Here is a 21,078-nt window from a genome sequence, read left to right on the forward strand (position 1 = left end):
ATGACCACCTCCAACGTTTGGTTTATGTTTTATAAGCATTTTTAATTTTATTGCTTAAATCGCATTTTCTCGGCGAGCTGAGCGCTTTTTCTGAATTGTGCCGCTCCCGTCACTCTGGTTAGGTTGGCATCGAAAAAAACGCTCTCGGATGCTTTAGAGTGCCGAGTTATTCACTGCGCATGAAGAAATGACCACCTCCAACGTTTGGTTTATGTTTAATAAGCATTTTTAATTTTATTGCTTAAATCGCATTTTCTCGGCGAGCTGAGCACTTTTTCTGAATTGTGCCGCTCCCGTCACTCTGGTTAGGTTGGCATCGAAAAAAACGCTCTCGGGTGCTTTAGAGTGCCGAGTTTATTACTGCGCATGAAGAAATGACCACCTCCAACGTTTGGTTTATGTTTAATAAGCATTTTTAATTTTATTGCTTAAATCGCATTTTCTCGGCGAGCTGAGCACTTTTTCTGAATTGTGCCGCTCCCGTCACTCTGGTTAGGTTGGCATCGAAAAAAACGCTCTCGGGTGTTTTAGAGTGCCGAGTTATTCACTGCGCATGAAGAAATGACCACCTCCAACGTTTGGTTTATGTTTTATAAGCATTTTTAATTTTATTGCGTAAATCGCATTTTCTCGGCGAGCTGAGCGCTTTTTCTGAATTGGGCCGCTCCCGTCACTCTGGTTAGGTTGGCATCGAAAAAAACGCTCTCGGGTGCTTTAGAGTGCCGAGTTTATCACTGCGCATGAAGAAATGACCACCTCCAACGTTTGGTTTATGTTTTATAAGCATTTTTAATTTTATTGCTTAAATCGCATTTTCTCGGCGAGCTGAGCACTTTTTCTGAATTGTGCCGCTCCCGTCACTCTGGTTAGGTTGGCATCGAAAAAAACGCTCTCGGGTGCTTTAGAGTGCCGAGTTATTCACTGCGCATGAAGAAATGACCACCTCCAACGTTTGGTTTATGTTTTATAAGCATTTTTAATTTTATTGCTTAAATCGCATTTTCTCGGCGAGCTGAGCACTTTTTCTGAATTGTGCCGCTCCCGTCACTCTGGTTAGGTTGGCATCGAAAAAAACGCTCTCGGGTGCTTTAGAGTGCCGAGTTTATCACTGCGCATGAAGAAATGACCACCTCCAACGTTTGGTTTATGTTTTATAAGCATTTTTAATTTTATTGCTTAAATCGCATTTTCTCGGCGAGCTGAGCGCTTTTTCTGAATTGTGCCGCTCCCGTCACTCTGGTTAGGTTGGCATCGAAAAAAACGCTCTCGGGTGCTTTAGAGTGCCGAGTTATTCACTGCGCATGAAGAAATGACCACCTCCAACGTTTGGTTTATGTTTAATAAGCATTTTTAATTTTATTGCTTAAATCGCATTTTCTCGGCGAGCTGAGCGCTTTTTCTGAATTGTGCCGCTCCCGTCACTCTGGTTAGGTTGGCATCGAAAAAAACGCTCTCGGGTGTTTTAGAGTGCCGAGTTATTCACTGCGCATGAAGAAATGACCACCTCCAACGTTTGGTTTATGTTTAATAAGCATTTTTAATTTTATTGCTTAAATCGCATTTTCTCGGCGAGCTGAGCACTTTTTCTGAATTGGGCCGCTCCCGTAACTCTGGTTAGGTTGGCATCGAAAAAAACGCTCTCGGGTGCTTTAGAGTGCCGAGTTATTCACTGCGCATGAAGAAATGACCACCTCCAACGTTTGGTTTATGTTTTATAAGCATTTTTAATTTTATTGCTTAAATCGCATTTTCTCGGCGAGCTGAGCACTTTTTCTGAATTGTGCCGCTCCCGTCACTCTGGTTAGGTTGGCATCGAAAAAAACGCTCTCGGGTGCTTTAGAGTGCCGAGTTATTCACTGCGCATGAAGAAATGACCACCTCCAACGTTTGGTTTATGTTTAATAAGCATTTTTAATTTTATTGCTTAAATCACATTTTCTCGGCGAGCTGAGCGCTTTTTCTGAATTGTGCCGCTCCCGTCACTCTGGTTAGGTTGGCATCGAAAAAAACGCTCTCGGGTGCTTTAGAGTGCCGGGTTTATCACTGCGCATGAAGAAATGACCACCTCCAACGTTTGGTTTATGTTTTATAAGCATTTTTAATTTTATTGCTTAAATCGCATTTTCTCGGCGAGCTGAGCGCTTTTTCTGAATTGTGCCGCTCCCGTAACTCTGGTTAGGTTGGCATCGAAAAAAACGCTCTCGGGTGCTTTAGAGTGCCGAGTTTATCACTACGCATGAAGAAATGACCACTTCCAACGTTTGGTTTATGTTTTATAAGCATTTTTAATTTTATTGCTTAAATCGCATTTTCTCGGCGAGCTGAGCACTTTTTCTGAATTGTGCCGCTCCCGTCACTCTGGTTAGGTTGGCATCGAAAAAAACGCTCTCGGGTGCTTTAGAGTGCCGAGTTATTCACTGCGCATGAAGAAATGACCACCTCCAACGTTTGGTTTATGTTTTATAAGTATTTTTAATTTTATTGCTTAAATCGCATTTTCTCGGCGAGCTGAGCACTTTTTCTGAATTGTGCCGCTCCCGTCACTCTGGTTAGGTTGGCATCGAAAAAAACGCTCTCGGGTGCTTTAGAGTGCCGAGTTTATTACTGCGCATTAAGAAATGACCACCTCCAACGTTTGGTTTATGTTTTATAAGCATTTTTAATTTTATTGCTTAAATCGCATTTTCTCGGCGAGCTGAGCACTTTTTCTGAATTGTGCCGCTCCCGTCACTCTGGTTAGGTTGGCATCGAAAAAAACGCTATCGGGTGCTTTAGAGTGCCGAGTTATTCACTGCGCATGAAGAAATGACCACCTCCAACGTTTGGTTTATGTTTAATAAGCATTTTTAATTTTATTGCTTAAATCGCATTTTCTCGGCGAGCTGACTTTTTCTGAATTGTGCCGCTCCCGTCACTCTGGTTAGGTTGGCATCGAAAAAAACGCTCTCGGGTGCTTTAGAGTGCCGAGTTTATCACTGCGCATGAAGAAATGACCACCTCCAACGTTTGGTTTATGTTTTATAAGCATTTTTAAATTTATTGCTTAAATCGCATTTTCTCGGCGAGCTGAGCGCTTTTTCTGAATTGTGCCGCTCCCGTCACTCTGGTTAGGTTGGCATCGAAAAAAACGCTCTCGGGTGCTTTAGAGTGCCGAGTTATTCACTGCGCATGAAGAAATGACCACCTCCAACGTTTGGTTTATGTTTTATAAGCATTTTTAGTTTTATTGCTTAAATCGCATTTTCTCGGCGAGCTGAGCACTTTTTCTGAATTGTGCCGCTTCCCGTCACTCTGGTTAGGTTGACATCGAAAAAAACGCTCTCGGGTGCTTTAGAGTGCCGAGTTTATCACTGCGCATGAAGAAATGACCACCTCCAACGTTTGGTTTATGTTTAATAAGCATTTTTAATTTTATTGCTTAAATCGCATTTTCTCGGCGAGCTGAGCGCTTTTTCTGAATTGTGCCGCTCCCGTCACTCTGGTTAGGTTGGCATCGAAAAAAACGCTCTCGGGTGCTTTAGAGTGCCGAGTTATTCACTGCGCACGAAGAAATGACCACCTCCAACGTTTGGTTTATGTTTTATAAGAATTTTTAATTTTATTGCTTAAATCGCATTTTCTCGGCGAGCTGAGCGCTTTTTCTGAATTGTGCCGCTCCCGTCACTCTGGTTAGGTTGGCATCGAAAAAAACGCTCTCGGGTGCTTTAGAGTGCCGAGTTTATTACTGCGCATTAAGAAATGACCACCTCCAACGTTTGGTTTATGTTTAATAAGCATTTTTAATTTTATTGCTTAAATCGCATTTTCTCGGCGAGCTGAGCACTTTTTCTGAATTGTGCCGCTCCCGTCACTCTGGTTAGGTTGGCATCGAAAAAAACGCTCTCGGGTGCTTTAGAGTGCCGAGTTATTCACTGCGCATGAAGAAATGACCACCTCCAACGTTTGGTTTATGTTTAATAAGCATTTTTAATTTTATTGCTTGAATCGCATTTTCTCGGCGAGCTGAGCACTTTTTCTGAATTGTGCCGCTCCCGTCACTCTGGTTAGGTTGGCATCGAAAAAAACGCTCTCGGGTGCTTTAGAGTGCCGAGTTTATCACTGCGCATGAAGAAATGACCACCTCCAACGTTTGGTTTATGTTTTATAAGCATTTTTAATTTTATTGCTTAAATCGCATTTTCTCGGCGAGCTGAGCGCTTTTTCTGAATTGTGCCGCTCCCGTCACTCTGGTTAGGTTGGCATCGAAAAAAACGCTCTCGGGTGCTTTAGAGTGCCGAGTTTATCACTGCGCATGAAGAAATGACCACCTCCAACGTTTGGTTTATGTTTTATAAGCATTTTTAATTTTATTGCTTAAATCGCATTTTCTCGGCGAGCTGAGCACTTTTTCTGAATTGTGCCGCTCCCGTCACTCTGGTTAGGTTGGCATCGAAAAAAACGCTCTCGGGTGCTTTAGAGTGCCGAGTTTATCACTGCGCATGAAGAAATGACCACCTCCAACGTTTGGTTTATGTTTTATAAGCATTTTTAAATTTATTGCTTAAATCGCATTTTCTCGGCGAGCTGAGCGCTTTTTCTGAATTGTGCCGCTCCCGTCACTCTGGTTAGGTTGGCATCGAAAAAAACGCTCTCGGGTGCTTTAGAGTGCCGAGTTATTCACTGCGCATGAATATGGAAGTTTATCTGTGCCATCGGATTTTGAATTCGAATTTGTAGCACTGAATTTTTTTACATCCAATTTTTAACACTGAATTTTTTTTTGCGTCTAAATCAGACTTTGAATTTTAAAAGCCATCGAATTTCTAGCACTGAATTTTTTTTTCCTAAGACATTTTTTTCAATGTCTCAAAAAATTCAGTGTAAAAAAATTCAATGTCTTAAAAAATTCAGTGTAAAAAAATTCGACATCTCAGAAAATTCAATGTAAAAAAATTCAATGTCTCCAAAAATTCAGTGTAAAAATATTCAGCGCGGACATCCGGGGTAACCAAGGGAGAAGTAATCGATCCCTGTATCAAATCATCCAACGTTCAGCCAATCAAGTTAAGCTCCATTGGTCATGTGACGCTCCGGTGCAAAGGTGCGCCCCGGTCAGAGCTCAGGATGGCCCAAAACGCAGAATAATAACGCTTCGGTGAGTGTACTCTTTATTTAGCTTTTGTGTTCGTAAAAGTCAGTATTTTATTTACAGAATTACAGATTACAGATTTATTTATTAACAGAATTTGTTGAACAATATCTACACAGGGAACTTTTAATAAAGTGGCGTTCCTTAAAAGTTTGCTAGGTGCAAAGGTGCGCCCCGGTCAGAGCTCAGGATGGCCCAAAACACGAATAATAACGCTTCGGTGAGTGTACTCTTTATTTACCTTTTGTGTTCGTAAAAGTCAGTATTTTATTTACAGAATTACAGAATACATTTACAGATGAGCATTTTTCATATGAAAATAAATAATCTCAGCTCTGAACTCACTCCGATACTCATGAGATGTTAACTTACTTGAGACAATAAAAAGAGAACATAAAAATGTTAACAAATCCATGCTTAGTTTGAATTTTCCATAAAATGTGCTCACACAGTGATTTTGTTTTTCTCTCCTAGGAACTCCTGCTTAATCATCTTTTAGAAAGACTTCGCTCTCAATTGGAGCATATTCTGGGACGCATGCCTCTTGACCTGGACTTCTTAGAGTTCACTTGCACACAAGAACTTGTGTTATTAAATGCTGTATCCAGTCAAGTAACTGTTTGTCCAGCTATTCTAGACTCACTGACACAGCTACACAGTCTTATCAATCTGGAAAAAGACAAAAGGGAGCAACACATTGCAGTTGTGCAGTTTGAGCAAGGACCGGCTGGGCGACAAAGAATGGTCATATCCCCAGAGTACCTTAGCAAACTTTTGGAACTTAATCTGTCTGTTCCATGTATAGCTAAACTTTTGGGGATGTCCAGGCGCACAGTATACAGACGCATGGCTGAGTCTCAGTTAAGGGATTATACAGCACTATGACTGATGAAGAGTTAGATCAGTGTGTAAGAGAGATTAAGTCGAGGCAGCCTCACTCTGGATATCGGATGGTGAAGGCCCTTCTGCAAGCCAGAGGACTGAGGGTGCAGTATAACCGCGTCAGAGCCTCCATGCACCGTGTTGACACCACTGGTGTCATAAGCCGCATGGTCCACGTAGGATGTATCGCTCGACGGACCTACTCAGTTCCAGGACCCCAGTCTTTGATGCACATAGATACAAACCATAAATTAATTCGGTAAATTCTTATCAAGCAATGTTTTTGGCAAAATGCATACATTCAAAGTGTGTTTGCAAAGTATTTGGTAGTTATCAGTATGCTCCATAACACATTTTTTATACTGCTGCTTTCATGTTACTGTATATGTACCATCACAGCTAAGCTCCTTAAAAATGGTATACACCTGGTGTATTACGTTTAGAAACTGTGTTTAGAACACTGGCAGTATGTTATATGCAGCTGAATTTTTTTCTTAAATTCTCTTTCAGCTACAACATCGTTGTCTTTGGTGGTATTGACGGTTTTTCCCGTAAGGTAAGCACAGTTGTTTGGACTAAGAGTACACATTTCTGTAATCATTAAATGCTTGAGTGTCTCAAGGTTGTGTATTTGTATTTGTGCTACAGATAATGTATCTTGGTGCAGCCTCCAACAACCTTGCATCAACCACCCTGGCTTTCTTCCTAGAATCTGTTGAGAAGTTTGGTTTTCCTCTCAGGTGAATGTATATTTTAAACTGGGAGTTTTTACACTACAAGCAGTGGCGGAAAGTAAGGACATTTTTATATATGTATATATATAAAGAAACACTATTGTTTGAGTCAAGGGGGACTTTTAAGTACAAATTTGAGACGCTTGTACTACAGTAGTTGAGGATTTCCATGTGATACTGCTACTTTATACTTCCACTACATCTCAGAGGAAGTATTATACTCTCTACTCCACAACATTTATCTGACAGCTTTAGTTACTTTTTTTTAAAATAGATTGTTAATGAAACCAGTGGTTTCCATGTGAGATGTAATGATCTAATGTCATATATCAGTCAGCGGGAGCAAACTACTTTTACTGCAATGCTTTAACTACATCAATATATTTAATAATAATTGAATACTTATTCTACGTCTGCGTACAATACAGTGTCCGACACCGTACAAGAAGTATAATTTTATATCGATCATTAATAAGTAAATAAAATTACATTACACATACACATCCAAAATTGTGTTGTCTATTTTAGGGTTCGTGCTGATCAGGGAGTGGAAAATGTTGACGTTGCACGCAGCATGTTTACAGTCCGTGGCCCTGGGAAGAGCAGCTTTATATCCGGGAAGAGTGTTCACAACCAAAGGTTTGTTCAATGGAATATTGCTAATCAAAGCTGCCACCTCACTGATGCAATGTAGCAGTAGCACTATAATTTGCAAAAGTGTAATGACATGCAGTATAGTATGTAACAAGATCTATATAGTGGGTACGCATAAATGCAAAAAAAGAAGAAACTCAAAGACCTGGTTTTAATTTTTGTGGATTAAATATATATATAAAAAAATTCCCCCACCCCCCATTTAAATTTTCAAGGATTGAGCGGCTGTGGAGAGACCTGTGGGTAGCTGTAACATGCATCTACTATGATGTTCTCCACTACCTGGAAGAAGAGGGCTTCCTCAGCATCGACAATGAAACACACCTCTTCTGCTGTCACTTCGTGTTTCTCCCACGCCTGCAGGATGACCTAGGTACTTTTCGTGATGGTTGGGACAATCATCCGCTGAGGACAGAAAGCAACATGACCCCCAACCGGCTGTGGGAGCTGGGTCGTACACATTACCCAATTCCAGGACTAGATAACACAGAGGTACATACAAATGTTATTTGAATGCAGCGTGGTCAACATACTTATGAAATTTAATTAGAAGCCAAGAGCACATTCTATAGCATTTGAAAGTGTGCCTACTTTTTTACTGCATACAACTCAAAATGCTCTATTTGTAGGGCATGGATATTCTTGACATTGAGTGGGAGAACAGCGGACTTCCATTTGATGACCAGTCGAGCATCATTGTTCCAGACACAGCATCACCCCTGACCGATGGACAAATGACAGCTTTAAGAGATGCAGTTAACCCGAGAGCTGCATCCCAGTCCTATGGCTGCGATACTTACATTGCTGCCGTTCAATTTTGTGAGCAGTTTGTCTGAACTGATCAGAATGATTTGAGTTAAGAGACAATAAAAATTTTTAACCTGAATTGTAATGTTATTCCTTTGTCAAGAGAACGAAAGTTCTGTTAATATTTAAGTAACACTTTAGTCCCCCTGTTTGTGTGTAACATAGCCCAGACAGACATTTCATTATTTAACTCAAAACCTGTTTGAGTCTGAAGTTTTAGTATACTAAATTGTCAAAGAAAAATTAAGGTTTGCCTGAAAGGTGACAAATCTGTTGTTTAATAACCTTTTCTCATTTGTATTGCCTTCTCTTTAGTTGTCCATCCCCCTTGCACCGTGTGTAAGGATAATGAACCAGGAAAAAAAAAACAATGCATTATTTTGAACATTGAGGTTTCTTCCCAAACCGGAGATGGAAATTGGGGGAAGAACATTTTCAGTGGTTATGAGGGCTTCACAGGAGTTCAGTCAGAAGTTTACCTTATGAATTGACCATTTATTGGCAAAGGTTACTGCAAAGTACCGTAACAGTGAGAAAATATTTAATACATTAACTTGCACAACGTTTTCTTTTAGAGTGCTGAGTTTTTTACAACAGGTCTTTTAACAGAACTAACAAGCATTTTAACATCCAACAGTTCTTTTAACAGAACTAACAAGCATTTTAACATCCAACAGTTCTTTTAACAGAACTAACAAGCATTTTAACATCCAACAGTTCTTTTAACAGAACTAACAAGCATTTTAACATCCAACAGTTCTTTTAACAGAACTAACAAGCATTTTAACATCCAACAGTTCTTTTAACAGAACTAACAAGCATTTTAACATCCAATCTTGTCTTACAAGGCTACAGGCCAAATGTCTCACACAAGACCAAATCCTGTATGGCAACTGTAAATACAGGCCAGGATGTCACATTTAAAAGATGTGTAATCCTTGTAATGCCCTGGGATGCGCAGGGTCTCAAAGCAAGTGGAGGCTGTGGGGTATCTGCCCTCGACCACTTCTACAGAGAGACTTGGTGGTAGGATCTCCCATCCGGTCCAGAATTTTACCAGGTTGGTCAGTTCAGTTGGTGTTGCTATGGAGTAGATTAAAAAGGAATTAAAAACCTTTGAATTAGTCATGATAAATGGCCAACTATGGCTTACACTCAAAAGCTTAGCCAAACCCTTGAGAAGTTTACAGAAAAATATTCTTTTACAATGAGACTGGTTGGACTCGTCTCGTGAGTTGAAATCAGCAACATAATTAGTTGCTTTTTTAAAAAAATAATTGGTAGATTTTTTTAATAAATTCATGTAATGTTGCTGTTTCCAGCTCAATGGTGAATGTGTGAAGTGCATGCTGAATATTTAAATAGCTATACAGCTTTTACAATACTATAACCAAATAAGGTAACCAACTACTTAAATAGCACTTCAAAGTGTCTCAGTACCCCTACCATTAGCAATGAACTGTCGAAGATAGCCCGATATGCGGCATTTGGTGTCAACTGAACAATCGTCATCATCGTCACTATCCTCACAAGGCCATGTGAGTCGATGAAGAAGCACCTACATTGAAAAAAAGAAAAAAAAATAGCATGAAAAAGATTTTGGTAATTTTTCTAACTTAAAATCGCATATCATTTTTGATCAAATATCACTGGTTGGTAGCCATGATGTCTATGTATGTAGGAAAACAGAAATAACAAGATTGAAAACAGTTAACCTCAGGGCTGAAATTTCCTGCTCCCTCTTCAGGAAAAAGCAAAGCCACTGTGTCTGGTCTTTGGGTCAACAGTGTCCACATTGGGGTTTCTTTAAGACCTCGTCTCAGCTGCTTAATTTGCCTTGTGACACGTCCTATTACCTGTTAATATTAATAAGACAGAGAGGATAAAACACAAGATTCTTCATCTAAAAGCTTGAAGAGTAACATAGAAAAAGAATTTTACCATGACCATTTTTTTTTCCTTGAGCATAAATTAATCAGAAAATAGTGCAACAATTTAATTTTGTCAGACACAATGTTTAAAAACTTAGTAATGTGCATTCATAACCAAAACATCCCAATTGTGACTTTTACTCACAGCATGAATCAAAAGCTTTTCAAAAAGCCATCTCCTGTTTTGCTCAGTTAGCCAAGGGAGGTCCCAGGCATGGGCCAAGTCCTGGACCCGCTGTTTATCCTTATCTGACAGTATGGATTCCCCTTCAAGCTTCAAGACAGAGGGAAAAAGTGTAATGCCAGATACTACAGATGGGGGACAAATTACTATAAAAGGAAAAAACTGAAATACCCAACCCCTACATTGAGGTGGGATTCATCCATAGGGGTCACTGGGTGATTTGATGAAAATATAATGTGAATTATATACTACGGTCTTCAGTCACCATAACTGACCCACTTGAACACGGGACATTTTTGGCTGATGTGTTAGACAGCATTCTCCACCATCATCATCATCATCAAAACACCAAATGAAGGAATATCGTTTGGAAGAATATTGTTCATTCCTCCAGTAGAGTTCAGAGACTTAGTAGAATGGATATAGAATGAAAAGTAGAATCATCCTTTGATTTGTCCTCTGTATGTGCACTCGCAAAAAGTAATGAATATGAATATTACATAGTGGATCCAAATAAGCACCACCATCTATTTTATCCATAGATAGATTACTGGCATTTTAGAAGCTCTAAAATAATTTATATAAAACTATATTTACAGTATTAGAAAACTAAGTATTAAAAATCTTGTTCACTCCCTCTTGATTTGATAATCTTAAATTATCCATATATTAATGTCACTCAATAGGGATAATGAATACACAATCAAAGGGTGCCCCATTGTAAATTAAATCTTAGTGAAAGAAAAAACATTTTTAAAATCAAACATACAAGTCCGATTGTTTCTCTGATATCCAGGTCTGGACAGTCTTCAAGTGTAACAGTTGCAGTTTCAGGACTTCCACCAAGTAGGACATGAATCACTGCAGGGCTGATTCCCAACAGGCATGGTCCGCCATGTAGAAAGGAGTGGCCTACCATTCTCCCCGCCACCATGAACATATCACTTTCAACAAGAAAGTGAGAGGCTGAGGGAACCAAATGGCCAGTCTCTCCTTCCAAAAGCCGCGTAACATTTGAGTTTGCTGTTGAAGACATAAAAAAAAAAAAAAAACACGAAATAAGTATTTCAATAAAAAGTAATAAGCTTCCGTCCACAATACAAAGACATGCAGGTTAATATAGCTCTCACAGTCCCTTAGTAGTCATGGACAGGAAATAGTAGTTGTCAATACAGGCATTACACATTTAATAGAATCCTCTGAACTTTCATGGTAAAGCAAACCAATACAAATACGATAAACTTCCTATAGAGACAATATGAAAAAAAAAACTTAAACAGCTTTAAATAAACATAGCATTTGGAAGGAAACCATACACATAACATACCAAAATTGATGGAAAACCCTGACTTCAATTTTTCCATGCATGTTGAGAAAAAGAAGCGAGTTACACCCTGTCCAATAGCAGTATCTCCTGTAACACATTAGGTTTGACAGAATAAAGACAGAGAAAATACTTAAATTTTTGGATCATTGTAACTTGTAATTGGAGCTACCTTCAAGTTTGCAATTCAGAGGCCGTCCCCATTCCACATGATTTCGCTTGTAGAAGGAGATTAGTGCCATGTCCTGTTCAGCAGGGCTTTTTCTGATGTCCATGCTGAGAAGTAAGGGGCTCTCAGTTTGATGAATACGCAGAAAACTGTCAGCACACTGAGATATGGCCTTGGTGGGGTCACTGATAGTTAACCAGTCTAATAAGAAAAAACGAACAAACGTGGTTTCATTATTCATGCTTGACTGTCAAGATAACAAAGACTTTAACATGTAGATTCACTTCCTTAACTTTCCTATGACACTGCAAACCCTGAGCACCACCTACCATCTGTAGCAGTTGCACAAGTTCCGGATGGTCCAGGCATTGCCGCTTGCTCTTCCTCAATTACAATGCTTTCATTGCACACCTCTTTTCCTGCCCTACCCACATAAAGTTATTTCTGTGTTAAACTGATAGTGTGAGAATTGCCAACAAGAGAAAAAAAGAATTAATAATAGAAGCAAATGGATACCTTTCCACACATGAAGAAGCGTGTACCTCAATAAAGTCAGTAGTAAACATTTCTGTGCAGACAGGACATTCGTGCATATCTGCTGTTGAGAAGTTGTAAGCAAGAACAGTGTTAATTTAAAAAAAGTTCTGTTTAATACTGTACAATATGCTTACAAAAGCTTAAAATGAAGACTTCTTACATTTCCTGTCTTCAGGCTCACTGCTTTCCACATCAGCCAGGTTATCATCACTGCCAACATACATGACACCACAAGACTTGATGTGTTCCGTCAGGAGTGGAACAGGAACTGCAACTCCACACGTCTGACATGTGGCTTTTGGCATGCTACTGAATGCTTCATCAGTCAGTGGTAGGGGATTTGTGCTGAGTTCCTCTTGAATTGGGGCTATGAATAGATTTTTAGCCCCACGACTTACAGACTTCAAGATCATGCCTGTATAGCCAGTGTCATCAGGAGCCACAAGAGAGAGTTTTTGGCTACCCCATCCACCTATAGAAAAGAGGAGAGGAAAATTAGGACTTTCAACAGTATATTAGATATAGATTATAGCTAGAAGTTAAGTCAAAGCAATTAGACCTCTTGTCTGACAACATATCAGGCTGAAAAAGTCACCAAAAACAAAACAAGTCCGGCTTTTTTTCTCTCTTTTTTTTTCTTTTACAAACTCAAATATTACAATCAAACAATTGGTTGCTGATCTGGAGTTAGACATGACCTAATAAAAGGTTAACTAAATGTCTTAAATTGAACAGGCTTAATAATAAATATACAGAGATGAGTTTGAGGAATTCTTAGTTTTATTTAGGAACCATCTGTTCAATTATAAAGTATCAGTATTGTGCATTTGTGCATCAGTGAAGTTAGCTGCTGCAAATGTACTTTTTTACAACTGCGCAACACTAATACACAAACCGGTGTTGGCCTACCTGCAGATTTGTATAGCAGCCACCCACCAGTCACAGCCCCCAATTTTGGGAATAAAGGTTTGAGGGCATCACACAACTGTAAGCAAAAAAATTAATACAAATGTAAGCCTCTCCAAAAAGAGATAATTCAAATCAGTAATAGCATTCATCACACTCCATGAAAAACTAGCAAATCCTTGTATATTGTATTCCTCACAATACACATCACAGCTAGCCTAAATAACTAATTTCTTGTTATTACCTCTTCATGTGTTGTGCTTTCATCTAAATGAGCAGTCCTACGGCCCAATCCTGCATGCATATGGACTATTTGCTCCTGTTCTATGGGGGTTTTTTCAAACTGCTTTGGCAACAAATAGAAAGCCACATCAAGTGGTTTAAGTTTCTTGGCAGGAACTACATTTGCTGCGGAAAAGCGCCTCTTCCCTCTGCCCTTGGTAAAGAGACCTGGAAAAGACCTATAGAAAATAAAAAAAAGTGTAAAAAATTAACTATCACATGATCTGTTAACTTTTTTTTAACTAAAATGACAGTGTTATTGAAAGAATTTGAACATCGTCTTACATGACAGATGAAAATAGAAAACCTTGGCACACTGTATTGCATACCCTCATCAGTTTCCAATAAAGTTGAAAAGGCAATCACTTAGACCTTCAAATAGGAGTGTAAGCCGTCGGTATTTGTATTTGTTGAGGGGGGAAAGTATTTTGTGTTAGAGTAAAATTCAAAATAGGCGCAAAAATCCATTGTTTTGCGTTGCACTTTTAATTTATGTAGTATTCTTTAATTATCCATTAGAATTACTATGAATATACAATATTTGTTGATGTTTTGCCACAAATCCAGCATTGAACATGTAACAAGGAACTCTTCTTAGTGTAGCCTGCTTTGAAAGTGATTTTTAAAACACATCGGTATTGCCGATTCAACAAAAATCGTGATGCAGTTTTTTTTCGCTAAGCCGAGCCTCTCTTTTGCTCTTTGGGGAGCAGCTGTCAATCCCCCCCAAAAACAAACATCTCTCCCAATAGTCTTTACCTGGTCATTTCCATCTGAAGTGATGGGCTCTCCGTCTGCCTCTGTTCTCTGCAGGATTGTATCAAGGAATATATATTAATCATCAATACATCTGCAATATATAGATTAAATAAGCCATGTGTACATGAACTAAAGTTTAGTAACACTAAACCTCGGAACTTGATTTATTACTCCACCACTGGCTGCGCCCTGTTGTCTTCCAGACGAACTTATTAAATCCAATAAGCGCCTGGCTGACAGGACAATCTCAGCATGACTATCCTGTCAGAATCAAAATCAGAAATCGATTTATTTGCCAAGTATATGATCACATACAAGGAATTTTTCACCGGCAGATGTTGTTACTCTAGAAGTATTTGAAGTAATAGTAGTAATAATGAGAAATAAAACACATAAAAGGAGTGGAAAAAAATGACTATTAATATATATATATATATATCACCATCGCCATATATATATATATATATATATATATATATATATATATATATATGGTGATGGCGCCGCGAAAGGCAACGGAGATAGGAACGGTGATAGCTAAATGTTACTAGACTTTAATAAGCATTAGAGTAGTTTGGTGACAGCCACATTATCGGATGTCCATTTGTCCTTCTTTTTCAACTGTTTTGAGTATAAGTAAGCCATGCTAACATAAAGCCAGCTATTAGCTAACATAACGCTAGCTCATAGCTAGCAAACTTTTAAGGAACGCCACTTCATTAAAAGTTCCCTGTGTAGATATTGTTCAACAAATTCTGTTAATAAATAAATCTGTAATCTGTAATTCTGTAAATAAAATACTGACTTTTACGAACACAAAAGGTAAATAAAGAGTACACTCACCGAAGCGTTATTATTCGTGTTTTGGGCCATCCTGAGCTCTGACCGGGGCGCACCTTTGCACCTAGCAAACTTTTAAGGAACGCCACTTTATTAAAAGTTCCCTGTGTAGATATTGTTCAACAAATTCTGTTAATAAATTGGCATCGAAAAAAACGCTCTCGGGTGCTTTAGAGTGCCGAGTTATTCACTGCGCATGAAGAAATGACCACCTCCAACGTTTGGTTTATGTTTTATAAGCATTTTTAATTTTATTGCTTAAATCGCATTTTCTCGGCGAGCTGAGCACTTTTTCTGAATTGTGCCGCTCCCGTCACTCTGGTTAGGTTGGCATCGAAAAAAAACGCTCTCGGGTGCTTTAGAGTGCCGAGTTTATCACTGCGCATGAAGAAATGACCACCTCCAACGTTTGGTTTATGTTTTATAAGCATTTTTAAATTTATTGCTTAAATCGCATTTTCTCGGCGAGCTGAGCGCTTTTTCTGAATTGTGCCTGTGTAGTGGGTTGACATAATTCACCCGGAACCTAAGTTCACGTTGCCGAGTTCCGGTGGGATGGTTTACACGTGTGGGAGTTTCCGGTTTAGAGTAGTGTGTTAGGATCTCGAAGGGAAAAGAGTCGGCCCGTGGTTGAGAGAAGCAAGTTATAAATGTCATTAAAACAACTGCCGTTGGCACCGTCATTTATCGCTCCGCCTCCGACTCCAGTCCTTGCACACCACACTGGTGACCCCGACATCAGTCCCGCTGAGGATTCCGGGACTGAACAGAATACCGAGCGAGACGGCATGGCGCATTCCGCCGTCCTTAGGCTGCCTGAGTTTTGGGAGACTTCTGCAGCAACGTGGTTCGCACAGGCGGAGGCTCAGTTCGCCCTCCGGGGAATTACGGATGACGCCACATGCTACTACCACGTTGTCTCGGCACTCGGAACCTCCACCGCGGCCAGAGCCGTAAGTTTCATCACTTCCCCTCCGGCCCAGGATAAATATGCAGGGCTCAAGGCTTATCTCCTCAGGATTTTTGAACTGTCGCGATCCGAACGAGCCCGGCGCCTGCTTGCTATTCAAGGCATGGGGGACAGCAAACCCTCTGAACACATGGAGATGATGTTAAACCTGCTGGGTGGGGAAGAGCCGAATTTTCTTTTCATTGAACTGTTTCTGCGACATATGCCGCCGCACGTCCAAACGGCCCTCGCAAATACGACTATTACGGAGCCGCGTGCTCTGGCGGAGGAAGCGGACCGTTTCTACTTGGCCACCCAGCGTTTCGCCCCTGGTGTGCTGGCCCCAACACGCAGCTACACGTCCCCAAGCGCTGGCGTTTCCCCTGGCAGAGGACACGCTGCAACTGACGGCCGCGCCAGCACAGGTTTGTGCTACTTCCATGCACGTTTTGGCGCCAAGGCTAAAAGGTGCCGCTCCCCTTGCAACTTCAACACGACGGGAAACGCCAAAGCCTGCGCTCAGTAGTGGCCGTGACCGCAGGCAAAAAGAACCGGCTGCTGTTCATTGAGGACTCCCTCTCTGGTCGCAGATTCCTCTGTGACACCGGTGCCCAGAGGAGCGTCCTGCCGGCTACGGTGGACGACGCCGCTGGAGGGTTGCACGGCCCGCCCTTAACATCCGCCAACGACACCCCCATCAGGACGTACGGCACAAAGACTGTGGACGTATGTTTCGGGGGTCAGCGTTTCACATGGGACTTTGTCACCGCCGACATCTCCTTCCCCCTGCTCGGCGCAGATTTTTTGTGCGCCCACGGACTGCTCGTGGATGTTAAGAATGGCCGCCTGGTGGACGCGTTAACCTTCTCCTCTTTCGCATGTGTCCGCGATGAGGGGAATTATGTGAGTCTCTCTAGTTCACTCTCCGAGGGCGACGTGTACCAGAAACTCCTCGGGGAGTTCCCCAGCCTTACACAGCCCACTTTTGCCGCCACCACAGCTAAACATGGGGTCGAGCACCACATCGAGACCAAAGGCTCCCCCATCTACGCTAGGGCCCGACGGCTCAACCCGGAGAGACTGACGATTGCTCGGGCCGAGTTCGCCAACATGGAACGCCTTGGCATTATTCGCCGCTCTGACAGCCCGTGGGCCTCCCCACTCCACATGGTGCCTAAGCCAGACGGTGGTTGGCGCCCGTGTGGCGACTACCGCCGCCTCAATGATGCCACCACGCCCGACCGCTACCCGGTCCCCCATGTTCAGGACTTTTCGGTACATCTAGCAGGGAAGCACCTGTTCTCCAAGGTGGACCTGGTGCGGGGTTATCACCAAGTCCCAGTGCACCCTGCTGACATCCCTAAAACGGCAGTGGTGACTCCTTTCGGGCTTTTCGAGTTTCTTAGGATGCCCTTCGGCCTGAAAAATGCGGCCCAGTCCTTCCAGCGGTTGATGGACTCTGCGCTTAGGGACATGCCTTTCATCTTCGTCTACTTGGACGATGTCCTCGTCGCCAGCTCCTCGGAGGAGGAGCATGCGGCACACCTGCGGGCCCTTTTCACAAGGCTCGACCAGCATGGCCTGATAATTAACCCGGCGAAGTGCGTCTTCGGAGTGCCGTCGATCCAGTTTCTTGGGCATCTCATCGGCAGTAATGGGGCCACCCCCCTCCCGACAAAGGTGGAGGCGGTCTCCGCTTTTCCCCGCCCACGTTCGGCCCGGGGGCTCCGGGAGTTCCTTGGGATGGTTACATTCTACCACCGATTCATACGCCGGGCGGCCCACATTATGCACCCACTGTATGAGGCCCTTAAGGGTAAAACCCCCAACCAGGACATCGACTGGACCCCCGAGTGGATCAAGGCTTTCGAGGATACTAAGGCTGCGCTGTGCCAGGCCACCATGTTGGTCCACCCGTCGCCTGGAGCCCCGGTCGCCCTCACGACCGACGCATCTGACTACGCAGTTGGTGCTGTATTTGAGCAGTGGGTTGGTGGCGCCTGGCAACCGCTCGCCTTTTTCAGCCGCCAGCTGGTCCCTAGAGAGCGCAAATACAGCACATTCGACAGGGAGCTACTCGGCGTCTGGTTGGCGATCCGCCATTTCCGCTCCATCCTGGAAGGCCGTGAGTTTACGGTTTTCGTCGACCACAAACCCCTCACGTTCTCTATGTCCAAGGTGGCTGAGCCGTGGTCCGCCCGCCAGCAGCGTCAGCTGTCTTTTATCTCCGAGTACACCACAGATATCAGACACATCGCCGGCAAGTCCAACGTGGTCGCCGATTGCCTCTCTAGAGCGGTCATCCACACGGTTCAGCTGGGGCTCGACTACTCAGGTATGAGTGCTGACCAAGCCTCAGATCCTGGGATCCAGTCGCTCAGGGACTCGGACACTGGGCTGCGCCTGGAGGAGGTCGCGGTTGGCGACTCAGGTGTCAGGCTGTGGTGCGACCTCTCCACCGGCCAACCTAGACCACTTGTCCCTGCCGGCTGGCAGCGGGCTGTCTTTGAGGCGATACACGGCCTGTCCCATCCTGGCAGAAAAGCGTCCGTGAGGCTGGTGGCTCAGAAGTTCGTCTGGAAAGGGCTGAAGAGGGACGTGCGGGCCTGGGTCGACTCGTGTGTGGCTTGTCAGCGTGCGAAGGTGCACCGCCATACCAAGGCCCCGTTGGAGCCGTTCACTGTCCCCGAGAGGAGGTTCGACCACGTCAACATCGACCTTGTGGGCCCGCTCCCCCCTTCCCATGGTTTCACCTACCTCCTCACCATGGTGGACAGGACGACCCGTTGGCCTGAGGCCGTCCCCCTCTCCTCAACCTCGGCTGCTGACGTGGCCCGGGCGTTTATTGGCACATGGGTCGCGCGCTTTGGAACACCTTCAGACCTCTCCTCGGACCGGGGTGCACAGTTTACTTCCGAGATCTGGAATGTAGTTGCTGGAAGCTTGGGCGTCAAGCTGCACCGCACCACCGCTTATCACCCCCAGGCTAACGGGCTGTGCGAGCGGTTCCACCGCTCCATGAAGGCTGCTCTACGCGCCAGTCTGGTGGATGGCAACTGGGTGGACAGACTTCCCTGGGTCATGCTGGGCCTCAGGACGGCCCCTAAGGAGGACTTGCAGTCCTCGTCTGCTGAGCTTGTCTACGGCCAGGTACTACGTGTTCCTGGGGACTTCATTCCGGACGCCACAACGCCTTGGTCGGCGGCCGGGCAGCGGTCCTCCCTGCTGGAAGTTGCCGGGACGTTCGCACCTGTCCCCACGTCACGGCACTGCACCCCTGTTTCCCGGGTGCCCGCCAACCTACGCTCGGCGGGTTTTGTGTTCATCCGCCACGACGCCCACCGCGGGCCGTTGCGTCCGCCTTACGACGGGCCTTTTAGGGTCTTGCAGCACGGGAGTAAGAGCATGGTCGTGGACATCGGCGGTAGGCCTGAGACTATCTCGGTTGATAGGATTAAGCCTGCCCACGTGGATGTTTCCCGGACATTGGAATTGGCGCAGGCCCCACGCCGCGGACGCCCCCCAGCGCCTCGCCCCTCCGACCTGACCGTGCCCCCGCCTGCCCGACCGCCAACGCGACCGTCCAGCCCAGCGGTCTTTCCGGCGGCGCCCCCTACCCTTGACCCCCTGCCAGCCCCTGCCACCTACACCCGTTGTGGTCGGTCTGTCGTTCCTTTCCGGCGCGGGGATTTTGACTATGGGTGAATTCTGGGGGGGCATGTGTAGTGGGTTGACATAATTCACCCGGAACCTAAGTTCACGTTGCCGAGTTCCGGTGGGATGGTTTACACGTGTGGGAGTTTCCGGTTTAGAGTAGTGTGTTAGGATCTCGAAGGGAAAAGAGTCGGCCCGTGGTTGAGAGAAGCAAGTTATAAATGTCATTAAAACAACTGCCGTTGGCACCGTCATTTATCGCTCCGCCTCCGACTCCAGTCCTTGCACACCACACCGCTCCCGTCACTCTGGTTAGGTTGGCATCGAAAAAAAAACGCTCTCGGGTGCTTTAGAGTGCCGAGTTTATCACTGCGCATGAAGAAATGACCACCTCCAACGTTTGGTTTATGTTTTATAAGCATTTTTAATTTTATTGCTTAAATCGCATTTTCTCGGCGAGCTGAGCGCTTTTTCTGAATTGTGCCGCTCCCGTCACTCTGGTTAGGTTGGCATCGAAAAAAACGCTCTCGGGTGCTTTAGATTGCCGAGTTTATCACTGCGCATGAAGAAATGACCACCTCCAACGTTTGGTTTATGTTTTATAAGCATTTTTAATTTTATTGCTTAAATCGCATTTTCTCGGCGAGCTGAGCGCTTTTTCTGAATTGTGCCGCTCCCGTCACTCTGGTTAGGTTGGCATCGAAAAAAACGCTCTCGGGTGCTTTAGAGTGCCGAGTTTATCACTGCGCATGAAGAAATGACCACCTCCAACGTTTGGTTTATGTTTTATAAGCATTTTTAATTTTATTGCTTAAATCGCATTTTCTCGGCGAGCTGAGCGCTTTTTCTGAATTGTGCCGCTCCCGTCACTCTGGTTAGGTTGGCATCGAAAAAAACGCTCTCGGGTGCTTTAGATTGCCGAGTTTATCACTGCGCATGAAGAAATGACCACCTCCAACGTTTGGTTTATGTTTTATAAGCATTTTTAATTTTATTGCTTAAATCGCATTTTCTCGGCGAGCTGAGCGCTTTTTCTGAATTGTGCCGCTCCCGTCACTCTGGTTAGGTTGGCATCGAAAAAAACGCTCTCGGGTGCTTTAGAGTGCCGAGTTTATCACTGCGCATGAAGAAATGACCACCTCCAACGTTTGGTTTATGTTTTATAAGCATTTTTAATTTTATTGCTTAAATCGCATTTTCTCGGCGAGCTGAGCACTTTTTCTGAATTGTCTCGCTCCCGTCACTCTGGTTAGGTTGGCATCGAAAAAAACACTCTCGGGTGCTTTAGAGTGCCGAGTTATTCACTGCGCATGAAGAAATGACCACCTCCAACGTTTG

At 43.7% G+C, this 21,078-nt stretch overlaps 1 protein-coding gene and 2 long non-coding RNA genes across 4 annotated transcripts; 2 read left to right on the top strand and 1 right to left on the bottom strand.

Moving 5' to 3' along the window:
* The first annotated feature begins 5,052 nt into the window (after nucleotides 1–5,052).
* LOC133147298 (uncharacterized) lies at nucleotides 5,053–6,533 on the top strand. Of its 2 annotated transcripts, none has more exons than XR_009711628.1 (3): nucleotides 5,053–5,134; nucleotides 5,280–5,348; nucleotides 5,603–6,533. It is a non-coding gene; the product is annotated as an uncharacterized LOC133147298 (long non-coding RNA). The 2 variants fall into 2 exon arrangements; XR_009711627.1 differs by having other exon boundaries at nucleotides 5,079–5,134; nucleotides 5,248–5,348.
* Nucleotides 6,534–6,656: 123 nt separating this feature from the next.
* Nucleotides 6,657–7,829, top strand: LOC133147293 (uncharacterized). Its single transcript, XR_009711624.1, has 3 exons — nucleotides 6,657–6,750; nucleotides 7,273–7,383; nucleotides 7,762–7,829. It is a non-coding gene; the product is annotated as an uncharacterized LOC133147293 (long non-coding RNA).
* Nucleotides 7,830–8,679: 850 nt separating this feature from the next.
* Nucleotides 8,680–13,330, bottom strand: LOC133147306 (uncharacterized). Its single transcript, XM_061271302.1, has 11 exons — nucleotides 13,260–13,330; nucleotides 12,511–12,822; nucleotides 12,330–12,411; nucleotides 12,143–12,237; nucleotides 11,817–12,014; nucleotides 11,648–11,734; nucleotides 11,090–11,343; nucleotides 10,282–10,410; nucleotides 9,921–10,061; nucleotides 9,652–9,763; nucleotides 8,680–9,288 (listed from the first exon to the last, which is right to left on the bottom strand). Exons 2-11 carry the CDS (start codon nucleotides 12,761–12,763, stop codon nucleotides 9,071–9,073), a joined length of 1,569 nt encoding a protein of 522 aa, XP_061127286.1. The 5' UTR covers nucleotides 12,764–12,822; nucleotides 13,260–13,330; the 3' UTR covers nucleotides 8,680–9,070.
* Between the last annotated feature and the right edge of the window lie 7,748 nt (nucleotides 13,331–21,078).

Source organism: Syngnathus typhle, unplaced genomic scaffold, assembly GCF_033458585.1.
Source record: "Syngnathus typhle isolate RoL2023-S1 ecotype Sweden unplaced genomic scaffold, RoL_Styp_1.0 HiC_scaffold_41, whole genome shotgun sequence".
NCBI lineage: Eukaryota > Metazoa > Chordata > Actinopteri > Syngnathiformes > Syngnathidae > Syngnathus > Syngnathus typhle.